General features: G+C 41.6%; 1 protein-coding gene across 1 annotated transcript in view; it reads right to left on the reverse strand.

Moving 5' to 3' along the window:
• The window catches only part of PHLPP1 (PH domain and leucine rich repeat protein phosphatase 1), a 144,360-nt gene that overhangs the window by 52,569 nt on the left and 75,701 nt on the right, over positions 1-16,090 (reverse strand). The window contains exons 2-3 of the mRNA XM_075493964.1: positions 13,405-13,601; positions 11,256-11,381 (exon numbers count right to left, since the gene is read on the reverse strand). Of these exons, the coding sequence (XP_075350079.1) occupies positions 11,256-11,381; positions 13,405-13,601 (323 nt within the window). The remainder of the gene's footprint in view (positions 1-11,255; positions 11,382-13,404; positions 13,602-16,090) is intronic.

Raw genomic sequence — 16,090 nt, forward strand, 5'->3', positions numbered from 1 at the left:
AGAAAAATACTTGTATCAACCAATATTCTTGCCTCTTCTTGCTACACAGGCCTAAAAACCTACTTTGCTTTGTCCATCAGTATAATGCCACCTCTGTCACCGAGCTATGCAACAAGACTGATTACTGTCTTTGTTTTAAAGCCTTGGCTATACTACAAAAATGATCTGTTGCTGACAATGGATGTCAGCAATGGACACAGCTGAACCCAGCTGTATGGACAAACACGAGCCTTGTTTACACAAGGACATCTTTTGGTGTGACCTGTGGTGTGAATTTAAACCAACGTAATTATGTCTTTTTCCTGTTTACCCTCATCCCATTCCCTATGGCTCTATTCAGATAAGAAATTACTATTTAGGACTTGAACAGAAGACAATTAAAATAACTAAACAGCCCACACGGTAAAGGCAGCCAAATTCCCAGTCTGTTTGAACTGAGCTGATGAAGTTAAATTACACCTGCTGTAGACATGCTAATGCAAAGGCAGTGTAATTTTTCTCCTTTAGGATTTGTTTTTAAACAGTTTGATAATCATCACATCCCACCAATGCATGCATAAGGCTTAACTAAACAGTGGTACATACGCTTGAAATATCTAAACTAACCGCTTAGCACAAACAGCTTCTCCTCAAAACTAACCTTGCTTCAAATCCTAATCCTCCTTTCTATTCGAGCATCAAAGCCCGACTCGGCAGAGAGACCTCCCTCCGCCGAGCCGAACTCCACAGCCAGGAAACACATTGGTGCCCTCAGCTGCAGTCAAGAGCTGAGGAAATGTTCAGACTGGTAAACAAGCTAATGCCAAAAATGTTAATGAAAGAGGGGGGGAAATAAGAAAAAAAAGGTTTTATTTCGCTTTAAAGCTGTATATTTTCATTTTCAAATGACAGCTTTCAAAATGGGTACAATCCAAATGGTGAAAAGGTAATGGCTTCTCTGGCCTCTCCTTTTTGTTTTCTTTCAAACATTAAATTAGATGCATTCTAACTCAAGCTAAGGGCCTTGCAAAGAAAAGATAAAACTCAGCAGAAGCTCGAAAACATGTCAGTCAGATTCACAAACCTAACAGGCAATGCCGCAGGTAAGAGCCATAATTGCGTACTAAGACGAAGGGCAGGAGCACGCCGGTGTGGCAGCGTTCACAGGGCACGTGCTTCTCGCCCCATCTCTCCTCTGCAGCCAACGCAGCCAAAAGCCTTCGGTACAAACACCTCATGCCGGCAAGACTCGGGGGCATGAAGATTATTTAACTTGCCACCGCTCTCCTCTCCTTAGCTCTGAAGAGGGACAGCATGCAGAAATAGCTCACTTCTACTTTTGGCCCTTGTGCAAAGCTGTAACAACTTAACTGAAAACGGTACTAGCAAATGTGCGTGGGGAGGGGGAAACGTGGAGGTAATGAAGCAGAAGCTGCGCTCCTTTACCCTTCGTGATAGCAGTCCTGAAGAAATTTCATCGACGTGAAAGTCAGTGTCCCAGGTTTAGCATCAAGATCTTGAAAGAGAGAATTTGGCAAAAAAAGTGACATTTGTCACCTGTCATTTGGAAATGTTTGGTACTATCTGAAGTCGTTACCAGAATATGAGTATTTTTGTTCCTCCAGGAGGAAAAGTGCTCTTCTTTTAGAGATCAGGTACTGGTATCAGTATTACAGGAGCGACAGCAATACTGTTACCTTGGTGGTAGTCACGCTGGGATGTTCACACTGGTAAGATCCCTGCAAGGACAAGGCTTAAGACACAACCTGGAGTTAAGGGACAGTAATTAGCTGTAGCATTAAGCTACTTATAATTCAGACGTGAATCTCCATTTGGTGGAGCAAGGAATATTAACATCCTTAAAACAGCTTGACTGAAAACAATTCATCTGTAAATACTGCAAAACAGGTGATAGTCTCACAAAAACTCAGAAATACCCCTTTTTCTTCTTACAGTTTGTGTTAGACTTAGTTTTTTACCAAGACAAGCTGCTGTACTGCCAGCAAGCAGACTTCGCAACAAGCAGCCCTCCAGCAAAGACTTTCTTCCAGCATTTACTACAGATTTCAGACTCTTGCTGGTGAGACTTCCAATAGTTGTTCCCTTGTCTGAGTCTCCCCAGTCCCACGTGGAGAGGGTTGTGGGGTTTTGTTTTTTTTAAATAAGAGGTTATGCTAGGTCCTCAGTTTCTGACCTAGGTTCTCCTAACACAGCTGCATCACATGGATTAATTTTACAGTGAGATGAACTTTCTTCATGCCATTATTTCACAGTAACTCAGAAAGGCCTTCTGACCCAAGTGTTTTACAATACAAACAATCATGAATATAGCTTTACGGGCCCGGGGCCTAAAACTGGTCTCCAGCACTCGTTCTCTTTTCTCCCTGGAGATCTTCCTCCTTCTCCCACTGACTACAGAAGCAGCCTAAGGAGACCAAACGTCCCTAAAATTAGTTTTTGCTAATAATTCCTCTCCTTTCTTCCTCCCTGCTAGACTTTGCTTGGAAAGGCTGTCAGTGTTACAGCCATTCAGTTTCAAGACCGACTCAAGTTATCACCTTATACATACTGAAGTACTGTGCAATACGTCAGTCCCTGCAACCCTCTCCAGTCTCATGGGATCTGTTCACCACAGACACTTAGTTCCCCTGAGCTTCATTAAGAGAAAAGTTACATTCCTCCGCTCGCTCCCACCCCTTTACCCCCAGAGATTACCGAAAACACTTTGGGATCCTCCCGGATTGAACACACCTTAAAAGGTAACATCTCCGACACCTCACTGAGCTTCTAGCTATAAGCCACGGCGATGCCTTCCTGTAGTTATGCAAGAGTTGCACAAATTCAGCTTCAGTAATAGCAGAACCTGATTTAGAGGCTTCAAAAGACGTTACTTGAAAGCTATTCCAGATGTGTGGGCGATACTTAGTTTTCCTTTCTCACTCTTGGCTGCAATACTTCAATAACTACTGTATTATTAACTGAAGGCAGCAAGTCCAAAACAAGGACCACAGACTCTCTAAATTTCAGCAAGAAAAAAAGAAAAAATTAAAATAGTGAAGCTATAGTTTGGCTAGAACAGAAATGAAGAGAAAAGCTTCAAGTCGTCAATTACACCGCTTTGGAAACAGCTGAACTATTTTGACATGGAAAACTAAGCAGCTGAGCCAAAATGCCAAGCTTCCCTCCCAAACCATTAAGAGAGAGACTACAATGAAACACACTCAGAAGTTCATTTCCAAAACAGCAACTAACCTCTAACAACAAAGGGCACAAAATAATAGGTTTTGTGGGGAAAGAGGAAGAGGAACACCTTCAAGTGTTACCATCAAAAGAGAAACAAAACTGGCTTCAAGTTTGCTTTGCCCAATCTTCTGCTGTCAGACTTGAGATGACAAGAAGCTACCGACAGCAAGAATGACCAGATATGACTGCAGAGCAAAGGTCCCAAATATTGAAGATTTCACGCACACACAAAAAAGGAAGTCGTGTTCCACATGGAAGCCAGAGGTTTGTTTATGTTTGAATACTTGTAATCACCGCTAAAAGGAAGCTGTGGGTTTATTTTTAGGGATCTATTTTTAGAGGAAGCATTATCTCAATGTTGTCATTTCATAGTATTAGAGGAAAAAATGGTTTCCTTGTACTAAACTTAGAGTCATCACGTTTCCTGTAAGTAAGGATCAGCTCAAAAAAACCCCACTGAAAAATGAGAAAATCTTTCAGGGTTCTTTTTTCTTCACTAGACGTTGAATCAACAGTTGCAGTAAGCGGGCTAATGATGCTTCTTTGTCTCACAAATTTGAAGAAAGCTGGATAGCTGTTATCCTCAGAGAAAACAAGCTTTTTGCAGAGCCTTGGATTTGGTTAAAGGCTATTTTCAAAAGATGCCACTGATGGTGGCACGATACTAAACTCATCGTTAGGTCATACCAGTATAGAAACTCATTTTCAAGCCTCCAAGCACTACTGGCATCAGAAACAAACCAACTACTGCACGGTCACCCTCTCAGTGACCAGCACATCCCTGGCCTCCAACCTGTCCCCAACACACACACAAACACGGTAGCCCAGAATCACATTTGTACATTCAAGCACGTGGAATAACACTACAAAGTTATAAGAAAATGTCAGAAACTCCAAACTGTGCAACACAGTTTGTTGCACACAACGATTCTCTGTAGGATTATCAGAGGTAATAACCAATAGCCAAAGGTAAAAGCAAAAATACGCATCTAGAAATTCAGACCTCACAGAAACTAAGTTGAAGTTCTCTATAGTCTTCCTCCAGAAGAGGGATATCCATTGCTTAGGAGACTAAACAGACACCTGGAGAGGAGATACTGCATCCAGTGACTCTAAAGTATAAATTGGCAGCACTATAACAAGTAACATCCAAAATAACTTAGAATAAACTACTTTATCCTTGTATATGATTATTCCCTACACTTGCCATTGGCACTGCTCTGTGGTCAAGGCTTTGGAAAAAGGTATTCTGGGCTGGTTCTGACCAGTAAGCATTAGAAAAGCCTGTCCTTAGTGCCTCCAGAGAAAACTGAGGTTTGGTAATAAAAATCCCTGCAATGATGAACTCTGTAAAGACGTTACAGCTCACTGTAGTATCTATAAACACATATGAAACAGGTCAATCGGCTAGTGGGCAAGCCAAGGCATGTACAATGTAGGGCTAATTTAACCCTGAGACTAGTGCCTTCAAGCCTTCTTTACAGGCTGAAGGCTGTATTTTGTATTGAAAAGCTCTGCAAAGTCTGTTTTCCACACTGAAGTTGGAATCTGCACTTTAGTCTTTCTCCTGTTTGACCATGCCTGATATGAGAAAGTCAGATGTTAGCATCTGACAGTATCTGAAATAAAGATGAAGCGCACAAGTGGATATGGCTTATTACCCGTCACTTTAATTAATGAGCAGAATCTTCTGTGCCGAAGGAAAAGGCAGTCCTGCAGTTGATTATCTTTCATTAGCTCAAAGGTGGATGAAGCAAGCTGAAAAGCAGGCAATTCTCTGATCAGTAATGCTCAACTGTTGCTCACTGCATTTCCTCAGCACCATTCCTGTAAAACACTTGCACAAGCTGATCATCTTGGTCTCCTATTTTGGAAATATATTTTCAGAACTGCAAACAAGTTCAGGAATTCATTTTTAAATTCTGTAGAATTTATTTATATAAATATGGACTGTAACACCAAGCTTGTGTGCAGTCAGAACTCAGACCCTTTTTTCCTCAGCAGAAATAAAAATCGTATTACTAGAGCCATAGATCAGCTTCGTACTCTTCACACAGTCAGCCTCACACCCCACAACATAGTCTCTGAAAACGATCATCAAATTTGTACTGGAAAAAATAGCTAGAAGACTGAGGCAGCTGGTCAGAAGTAGGTAACTTCAGAGAAAAAAAAAAACTAAAAAGTTAATTTTGCACTGCTGCTTCAGATAGGTCTCTACACAAGCTGAGGAAAGATGGAGACTACTGCTGTAGAGGCTCCTGCATTACTTACTTGTATAGTATAAACTAAATTCAAATCCGTTGTTACTTTCTGCTAGTTTCACGATGCAAATAAATCTATGGAGAGAGCATTCTGCGCTGACATGAAAGGAGTAAGACCAATATAGCAGCATGCCCTTCTCCCTTGAATTTGCTATTCTTGCTATTTTTAGCACTTTTTAAACATAATGTTGTATTGGGTTTGCATGGCAAGGTTTTGGTAGCGGGGGGGCTACAGGGGTGGCTTCTGTGAGAAGCTGCTAGAAGCTTTCCCTATGTCCGATAGAGCCAATGCCAGCCAGCTCCAAGATGGACCTGCCACCGGCCAAGGCCGAGCCCATCAGCAATGGCGGCAGCGCCTCTGGGATAACACGTTTAAGAAGGGGGCGAAAAAAAAAAGGCGCAACTGCAGCCGGAGAGAGGAGGGAGAATATGTGAGAGGAACAACTCTGCAGACACCAAGGCCAGTGAAGAAGGAGGGGAGGAGGTGCTCCAGGCACCGGAGCAAGATTCCCCTGCAGCCCATGGTGAAGGGCACAGTGAGGCAGGCTGTCCCCCTGCAGCCCATGCAGGTTAACGGTGGAGCAGATATCCACCTGCAGCCCATGGAGGACCCCACGCTGGAGCAGGTGGATGCCCAAAGGAGGCTGTGACCCCATGGGAAGGCCACGCTGGAGCAGGCTCCTGGCAGGACCTGTGGACCCATGGAGAGAGGAGCCCACGCTGGTGCAGGTTTGCTGGCAGGACTTGTGACCCCGTGGGTCTGTTCCTGAAGGACCGCACCCCATGGAAGGGACCCAAGCTGGTGAAGAACTGTAGCCTGTGGGAAGGACCCATATTGGAGAAGTTTGTGGAGGACTGTCTCCCGTGGGAGGGACCCCACGCTGGAGCAGGGGAAGAGTGTGAGGAGTCCTCCCCCTGAGGAGGAAGGAGCGGCAGAGACAAGGTGTGATGAACTGACCGCAACCCCCATTCCCCGTCCCCCTGTGCCGCTGGGGGGAGGAGGTAGAGAATTTGGGAGTGAAGTTGAGCCCAGGAAGAAGGGAGGGGAGGGGGGAAGGAGTTTTAAGATTTGGTTTTATTTTCTCATTATCTTACTCTGATTTCATTGGTAATAAATTAAACTAATTTCCCCTAGTCAAGTCTGTTTTGACTGTGATGGTAATTGGTGAGTGATCTCTCCCTGTCCCTATCTCGACCCACAACCTTTCGTTATATTTCCTCCCCCCTGTCCAGCTGAGGAGGGGAGTGACAGAGCAGCTTTGGCAGGCACCCGGCATCTAGCCAGGGTCAACCCACCACAAATGTACACTGACATGATAATATAGTCTCCTTTTCCACAGCAGGCTAGGGTTGCCTGGAACACCACACGCATTTCCACTGCAGTCTTGAAGACAAAAGTGACTGAAACAGGGAAGGGAAAATACAAAGGCACGCAGGAGAAAACTCTTAAGTTCGATAGTTTTTAAATCAAGGATCTCTTTTTGGATATGCTTCATATTTTAAACAGGAGGGTTCTTTTGTGTATAGGTGCAAATCCACGCTGGCACCTAAGCCGTACACAACAGCTTATTCCCCACTAAACACGCTGCCATTACAGCCACAGCTGTGCAACTCAGGCTGGGAAGAGGTCGATGGTGCACACACACACACACACAGCTGTGTGCCTGTATTTCTCCACCTATCTACATGTACAGTGCGGCCATGCACAGGCAGCTTACGTGAGGCAGTCATGCCTTATTTATAGCCCTTACCTCTCATTGCCTCTCTTCCTCTACCTGCCCAGTTGAACTGAGCACTAAAGCAGGAAACAATTGTCGCATGAAGCTGTCAACACACTTCCTGCTCTTCTAAAGCCGAGGGGAGAAGTTCTGCGGGGTCAGATAACCCGTCTCAGCATGCCCAGCGATGCACGCCATTTCCAAGAAGATAAAACTCTGTACTACGTCCCTGCTTAAGCTCTGCAATACTGAATTTCTGAGGCAGACGTTGACATCCCATTGTAACTGTATGCCTTGGAACACGGAGGACTGATAACCCTTTTTACTCCGGCCAAACCATCCATGTCATGAGTTGTGTGGTAGACAACACTTACACAGCAATTTCATGTTGAAAAACATTAAACTAAGTTTAGCTGTTAGAAGTGTCTAACAGCAGGAGCTCGCCACAACACCCCAAATATAAGCCTCGCAACAGCAAATTCCACCACTCAGTAACACCTTATACATAAAACCTCTCTCTCTTCTGCTACGTTTGGAAGTGGCAAATGAGGAAAGCCCTCAGCATGTCCTCTTCACTGTTAACTGCACATTCTTTGCCCGTCCTTCTGCATTTGACATTTAAGTAGTAAACAGTGGCAGTTCAGAATCACTCTGCAAGTAGTTGTGCAGGTTCCAGAACCATCGTGCCAACTTTATGCAGACAAAATTCTTTACAGCCGTGAAGATGTCCTTTTCTTTCCCCTCCGCTCCCCCTCCCAGTTGCATAAGCTTATTTTTCAACATTTGGCAACAGAACGAACATATTAGATCACAAAGGACCAAATTTGTTGTTGTTGTTTTCCTTTTGAGCTTCATTAATTAGGACTCCAGTATTTGGAAAGTAAAAGGAAAGGAATGCACTATGGTATAGAACTATCAATATTAACGAACAAGCCACATTTACAGCTTTTAAAAATATTCTGTTTGAGGCTAAATCAGCATATCTAAAAGTGACCTATTTGGAGTAAGTATGTCACCAAGTTTGATATTTAGGTCAGTATTTGTGCAATAATTCCAGGCCGTCCTGAAAACAGCAGTTCTGTTCACCTCAGGACACGACATACAGGAAAACCAATCCTAACACCTATTGACAAACCCCCTCCAAAAATTTACTGGGGCAGAGCACGAGAGCTGTCTTGGCCAAGATAGATTTTCACTGTTAGAATGAATCAGATTATACAGGAGCAATGCTAATTTTTAATTAAATTGAGCCCAAGTCTCTGTAAACATGAATTCAAAACTTCTCCAGCATACATATATTTATTGCAGGAGTGATGCGTTAGGATTTGTCTCTTTCTGGAACACCATTAAAAAGTCAACATTGCCAATATTCTGTGGGCAGAAAGACTGCAGAGCAAGCATTCTTTGCAAAGTCTCCTTTCAAGATTAAGCTTGTTATTTAAAAGTTAAAATAACATCATCTTCTAGCTCTTTTGAAGTATACGGAAGACAGACATGAAAATTTTTTTCATAGTTAAAAACTGAATTGAGCAATTTTAATGAAATATTTTACCAGGGATCTCCTTCTGCATTAAAATTTATAATTAAAGCTTTCATTACACTTGTAAGTATCAGAAGCCTCAGTTTTCAGCAGCACGCATCAGGAGCATAAAGGACTGCAGAAAAACTACCACTGAACATAAGTTAACACGAATGTCAGTTTCAAAACAAATGCCATTAAATAACATCCATATTTAAAACAGTCTTAAATATTATTCATAGTAATTCACAAAAGTGCAAGTACTATATACACCACCAGGATTAAAGAAGAATCTGTAAGCATCATATGACCTAGCCCATAACAAGCAACTAGAAGCTCACAGTTAGAGAGCCATAACATCTCCCTTCCCAAATTTTATTGCCTTTAGACGTACAATGCTTTACATGGTATTTTCTTCGTTAGCAAGAATATTTCAACTTCTTTGAACCTGGCTAGCTTCCGAATACCTGAGGCAGAGTACCTCATACATATTGGGGTTTCTTCCTGCGTGAGAATGCTAGCTTGCCTGAACCACAGAGATGAAACTTTTTCTCATTTATTTGTACATTTAAATCAGGGACAACGCACATTACAGTTAAGCACTGGGACACAAACAGCATCAGCTGGAGGAAATTTGAGTTACTTTTGCAGCATTACTAGTTTCTCTGTTTCTGTGCTTCAGAAACATGGTTACTGCACAGTACTTCCCACACAACTGCTTTGCATACAATCATGCTTGTCTCTGTTTTTCAGTCTAAGGATAGAAAACCCAAACATTAAAAAAAGCAACTTTAAGTGGCAAAGTACTGTTTCAAAACCCATGAATCCAGAACGTCCAGTCTCAGTTTTTGGAGCTGGGGGTTGGGGAGTTGGAGAAAACGAAGCATCATTTTTTCCCTCGAAGCATGTTTTACCAACAAAAAGAATAGCATAGCGAGTTTCTTCAGTTCTGACAATCCAAAAAGACACTTGAAACTATGTGTTTTCTTTCTATTCTTACATAAGAAAAATGGGAGGGTATCATGAGTGCATGGGGATATGTTCTCATGCTGGCTATCGTCCCAATGCTGTTAGTCATTTGGGTGAACCAGAGAGAAAGAGAGAAGCACAGCATGGCACAGAACAAGCTTATGCTGCCAGTAATTCAGAGGGACTTTCTGGCCATTTATCTCTACTTCTGAAGTTCATTGTTTTCCACTGTTTTTCTCACTCATTAGATTTGCCTTTCATTTATCTGATGTCAAAGCCTCTGGAGATGAAAGGGCACTACTCTCCCAGAGAGAACCACAAAGCGGCAAGAACTCAAAAACCTGACAGACCATGCCTCACCGTCTCATAAAACATGCCTTGGGGATTTTTACCTCGAGGCTTAACAGACTTGAGCAGGGATGCCAGAACAGTGTCTTGAAAAAAGGATTTTAAAACTTACTAGAAAAATACTGAAGGACATTTTAAATGATGCATGTGTTGGGAGGTGCAATAGTTACTGCTCAAAGAAAGTCTGACATAATAATCAAATCTCTTAAAAAAGCCCACAAGCCAGGCTGTACCCCTGGCAATAGCATGGATAATACATTATTGGAGTCTAAAAAGACAGAACAGATCTGGTGTGCCATAAATATCCCTAAGTAGTGCTACATAAAACCAAGTTGCTTTAACATAGCAAAGAGCATGAACAGACAGATCTATGAAGTATAAAACTAATGGACAGTTTAGGCCCAACTAGAAAACCAAAGAGAGTGTGCTGACAGCACAGCAAAAGAACTTGTATGTTAAAAATAAAAAAATCAGTGGTTCAAGACACATAAATTACTTTAGAGAGGATTTATCAAAGAAGTGGCAAGGATTAAGAGATAAAACAGGAAATTGCAAAAACCACCTTTCAACAACACAAAGTGGAACAGAAGAGTGAAACGAAATAATGCAGGACCTAAATTCCCATAATAAATTGTGCTCTAAGCACAGTATAAAATTTAGGTTACGAAGGCTTTAGTTAGTATTTTTTTTTTACTGACATAAAATGATTGCTTATTAAAAAAAAAATCAAATAGTTATAAAACTAAAGAGCAACATTTCCAAGCAAGAAAAAAATTCCTTAATTCTAGCAATTTAATCTTTAGGCTCTGTGTAGGGAATGAATTAAAAAAAAATCCAACACTATTTTAGGTTTTATTAACACTGAAATAAAGCTTTTTAAAACTGAAATTTTGACAGTTATATTTGTCATCCTTTTTGTTCTAATGATCTCACTCCATCCGTCCAGCTGGATCACGATGAGAAAAGGGAGAAAGTCCAGCACAGCACTTTGCTTATGCAACCACGGTAGAAAGAAGTCTCAGTATAAATGCAGAAAAATTCTCCCTATTGCCTGTTACCAAGAGCTCCCAAATTGAGGGGGTTTTTGTGCACCACTAACAGCAGCAGCAGTTCATGATAACGAACCCAGAAGAATGAATATATCACTGCACGGAGAACACAGAACTGGGGGAAACACTACAAACATCCCATTCTGGCAGGAATTAGCACTCTTCTCACCTTTGATGCTTGTCGAAGCCATCGCAAATATTCAGTGAAGTTATCAAAACAAATGTAGTAGGTCTGGCTTTGAGGTCCAGAGGAGCTAAATGCTAAACAGTGCTGGTGCTTTTTCACTTCTTCCACCTACAGTAGAGACACAAAACTGTTAGTGAACAAGAGTCAAAAGCCTCTTTGCAGAACTCCCCAGGGCAAAGTTAAAATGTGCTGAAGAGGAGCTCTTCAAGTAGAGTTGTACTAACCCTCTCAAGCACTCAAGCTGGATCTTGGCTGTCAAATATTCATGAAATCTACACAAGCAAGGAATGAGAACAGAAGGATGAAGGAACCAAAGGAGAGAAACACTAAGAACGTCAACATTTTAAGAGAGACTGAGCACCATAAAAGGTTTCCCAGTGAAACACATTTAAGGCTGTCTTTATACAGCCTAAAGAAGTACAATTTATACTCCTGGTTATTAAAAACAAGCTTAACAAAATGCTTCTCTTACAGCCCAATTAAATTCTTTGACATTTCTCAACTTGCTAAAAAACATTCAGAATACATCATTCTGCTACCATACACGAGAAGTCCCACACAACTTATGGTCTCAATGTCTCAGCACCACATTCTGGAAAGCCTTTGCAAACCAGGAAGTGCAGAGTATTTATGGGGTTGAGGAAGAATATTTTTTGAGCGATAATTTAAAAAACACTTAGTTCTGTGCCAAGCATCTCCTCCCAAGCTTTGTCAGCAGAAGCCCTTAGTACATTTTTCTCAGCTTCGTTCTCATTTTCTTTTAAAATTTGTTGTCAACTTTCTGCTTAACAGTCTGCGTGTTTTACATTACACGAGGCATTTCTGTGCAAAAACAACTTAGAAATTCCATGTTACGCAATTAAAAAAAAAAGAGATATACAATCTCTTCTCTTTTTACATTAAAAAAAAAAAATCTTTTTCATTTCAAAGAGAAGGCCGATGGGGACCTGAATCCTGTCCTCTCCAGTGTGCTACAGCCAGAAATACAATTCACTGTCAGAGTTCACCCACTGCTGCTAAAAGAGGAAAATGTCTCTACTTCAGTACCTCCAGGGAAGAGTTGAAGAATCATGTGAAGAATCATGAAAGGAGACAGGAAAAACAGCTTCTGGAAGAAGGGACTACTTTCCCCTTTGTTAGTATAGAATATTAATGAACCAACTTTAGTCTGCATATGTAACATTGTGAAGCTTGTTTCTCTCCCAACGACTCTTAAGAATCAAACTTATCAGTATGTAAAGTAAAAGAGCATTACTTCAGGTATAAATTCATCCTCAAGCTAATGATTGTCTTCCCATTACCTTGGCTAATCAAGTCAATAATAGCGTTCTGAAACACTATTTACGCTGAAATAGTAATGCTGTGATCGTACTGTCTTCACTAAAGTTTCACAGAATGGTTGAGGTGGGAAGGGACCTCTGGAGGTCACCTGGTCTAACTCCCCTACTCAAGCAGGGCCACCTACAGCTGTTTGACCAGGACTGTGTCCAAATGGCTTTTGACTATCTCCAGGGAGGGAGACTCCACAACCTCTCTGGGCAACCAGTGCCAGTGCTCAGTCACCCTCACAGTGAAAAAAAAATGTCCTTGTCTTCAGACTGGACCTCCAGCGTTTCAGCTGTAATCAATCAGAAGAAAGTCCAGTTTCAGCTTTTCACAAGTAAAAATGTTTGTTGCTGTTAGCTTGCATTAGACCACTACTCATACAATGCTGAAGACTCGAAAAACCTCCAATATTGAAAATAAGCCCATGCCTTTATTGCTTAATTTTCAGATCTTAGAGTAACCCAGCATGGATAAAAACTGGATGAAGAGGCATGGTACAGATCATACACAATACAGGTGCATGTAGCCTTCGGCTGTGTACTATTGCGCATATGAAACATTTAACACTGCACACATGAAAAGGAAACTGAATGTGTTTCCCTTGCTTTTCTTTAGCATCTTAATCCAAATGTTGTAAATTGTTAAATCTGACTCTGACCATAATCAAAAGTCGTTTATATACTCTGATAACACCATTTACAGAAATAAGTTTTGAGGGGCTAAGAATCATCATAACTGAAAGCGATCTTCTCTGCGTAAAGGGATAGGGGTTAAGTAAGCAAATACGTAAAATAAAATATCTTACTTTTCCACCAATTAAAGGGAGGACATGCATCTTTCCAGTCTGGCTTTCTTTTACTGATGAGACAATTAGGCATGTTCCACAAAGGATAGCTTGGCGTCTTGTCCATCTGTTGACTGGCAAATGTATTTTCCCTTTTCGAACATTGTACATTCCTGAGAGCTGAATCCGTTCGGAGCTGCCAATGCTGTGGGGCTTTCCTGAAATAGAAACAAAAGCATCCACTTAATCACGGAAAATCTTTGCCTCTTTCACTCAAGTCATCCTGAGACTTTATCAGCAAATTTTCAAGCTACAGACTGCAGCGCGACAAACGAAACACAGCTTCAAAACCACGCAAACAGGTAATTTAGTATCAGCTTCAGTACAGGCTTCTTTCATAGGTAGAAGTATATGACAGGTTGGTATCATGGAGAGCAGACCACAGTCTTGCAGTACATGAAATAATCTGCAATAGTCACAGAAAAGTACCAATTAATGGCACCAGTCTTCTCTATGGGACCCGGAAATCAAATGTTCATCCTCAACAGTAATTAATTGGTTACAGTTGAGTTCACATTGACTGTTTGGTAACTGCAAAAGGGCATGATGTACTGCATGCTGACCCACACCTTTGCACTTCCATGTCTCTTCTGGGCATCCTCAAGGTCATGGTTTGAAAAGCTTCTATAACTTCCCCAAAGAATACAGTTCCTATTCTCTCCAGCCCACCCTGTTCAGTCCAAACCCCGCAGAAGAGGTAGTACACTCAGCCACAGTGTAAGCAGATGCAACCTAGATGAAACCCCTCAAAGACCCTGCTTCAGTCTGAGTAGAACTTCGGAAAGAGTGATGTTCTTTTGTCTGTATTGCAATCAATTTGCTATTCATAATACTTCAGATTATTAGCAAGACTACCAATTAGACCAAATCTGTTAAGTGACTTTAAATGGCTCAGATTCTACTGATCTAATCTATTAATAAGATTCTACTCTTTAGAAACCATCATTCACAATGGCAATACAAAGACAAGCATCTCTTGTCTCTCCTCTTACAGGACCACATTTTTTAGGAGATAAACGGAAAGCAGCACACTTTGCTCATTCTAATCTGAAGTATTTATCCACATCAAGTTACCCTATCAAAACTTAAACATCCCAGCCCAGATCTGAGACATCCAAATATACTAAGTCTTCTGCAAACAGAGACAAGAGATAATCATGTTCAAGTTAAACCAGTTGAAATTTCTGGAAGAATACCAGTGTTGGTGAAACTCTGGAAGAGAGCTCCCCTGGAGAAGTGAACCAAAGGCGACATTAATTCCAAGTAGCTTCCCCATCATGATAAAAGATAAATCACTCATTTTCCTACACTAATCTTTACCAGAATTCTTTAAAATCAAGGAATTAATAACTAGTTATGACTCCAGAAAAGCAGAGAGTTGATCCTGTCTAACCCCGATATTTCAGACCAGTGTCAATTAAACTGCGGCGGTGACAAGTGCTGCACACTATTACTCCAACTTGCTATTACTCCTGGTTGTATGACAGCTCATTTGTCACCCTGAATCTGCTCATGCCTTCAAATTATCTATGGGAAGACAGAAGACACCTACCACATGGCCTACCCACTGCTGTTCCCTCACGCCCGCCCACCCTGCACCAATTCTTGCCCTTATCTTTAAAAGCAGCCTTCTTGAACCTTCCTGCCGATTTAATGAGCCAAGACTTGGCATAGTTACCCTCAAGCCTTGCTCTGCTCTAATAAACACTAGCATTTAGGCTACCAATGTCTGCCAGTTTGGATCTGCAGGAATATCACTGTTGCTTGAAGCTAAAAGGCTGAAACTTTAATGCCCACAGGGTATTGGCATTTAATACAAAAATAGGTGCCCCAAGAAAGCAGTAATTTCACTGCCAAGCAAATTCAAATCCAAGAACAGAAGCTGTGTATAAACACTTTGCCCAACAGAATAGAGGGGAAGAGGGGACATCCATTCTATGCAAAGCTACAGAAAGACTGATAGGGACTACAAGTGAGTAAAATAGAGCAACTCAGCCTTAATTAAACACAAAAGCTGAATCAAACTTTGCATTTGGAATATGAAAAATGTGGTTGCTAAAGTAACTGATAATTTACCTAGCTTGTGCAGAACAATGGACTCCATGCTGCCAAGCATTGATTAAAGAATTAGCCACACATAGAAACAATAAAATCTCTGTAATGGAGTAAAAAGTGCCTGGTAAGTATTAACAGTATGGTTGCATATGGAATAGTTGTCAGGGGTGTGGGCAGTTTCACCTCAAAAATGACATTTTCACAGTTATCTTCTGGGGCCTGTTTCTGGCTGTATGCTCTCTAACTTCACTGGAAAAGCACAACCCACTGCTGACTGAACCTCTTCGGATCGGGGGGGAGATCCCTCAATCCCTTGGGAAGCCAAGCTCATTTAGCATTTTAATGTTGGCAAATGCAACTTTACCCATCCAGGAACAAAGGGCATAATTCACACATAATAGGAGCAGACTTGTGTCCTGGAAAACACCAAATCTCAGAAGTTCTTTGGGATTATGGCGGACAACAAAGAGGATGAGCTCCCGCTACAGTACTGGCAGCCAAGAGGCTTGGCAGGAAACAAGACAGCATTCAGGAGCAATAGAGAAGTAACATTACCCTGCCTAGTCTAGTGGTAAAATGACTACCACACTGG

Source organism: Mycteria americana, chromosome 2 (genome assembly GCF_035582795.1).
Source record: "Mycteria americana isolate JAX WOST 10 ecotype Jacksonville Zoo and Gardens chromosome 2, USCA_MyAme_1.0, whole genome shotgun sequence".
NCBI classification, from domain to species: Eukaryota; Metazoa; Chordata; class Aves; order Ciconiiformes; family Ciconiidae; genus Mycteria; species Mycteria americana.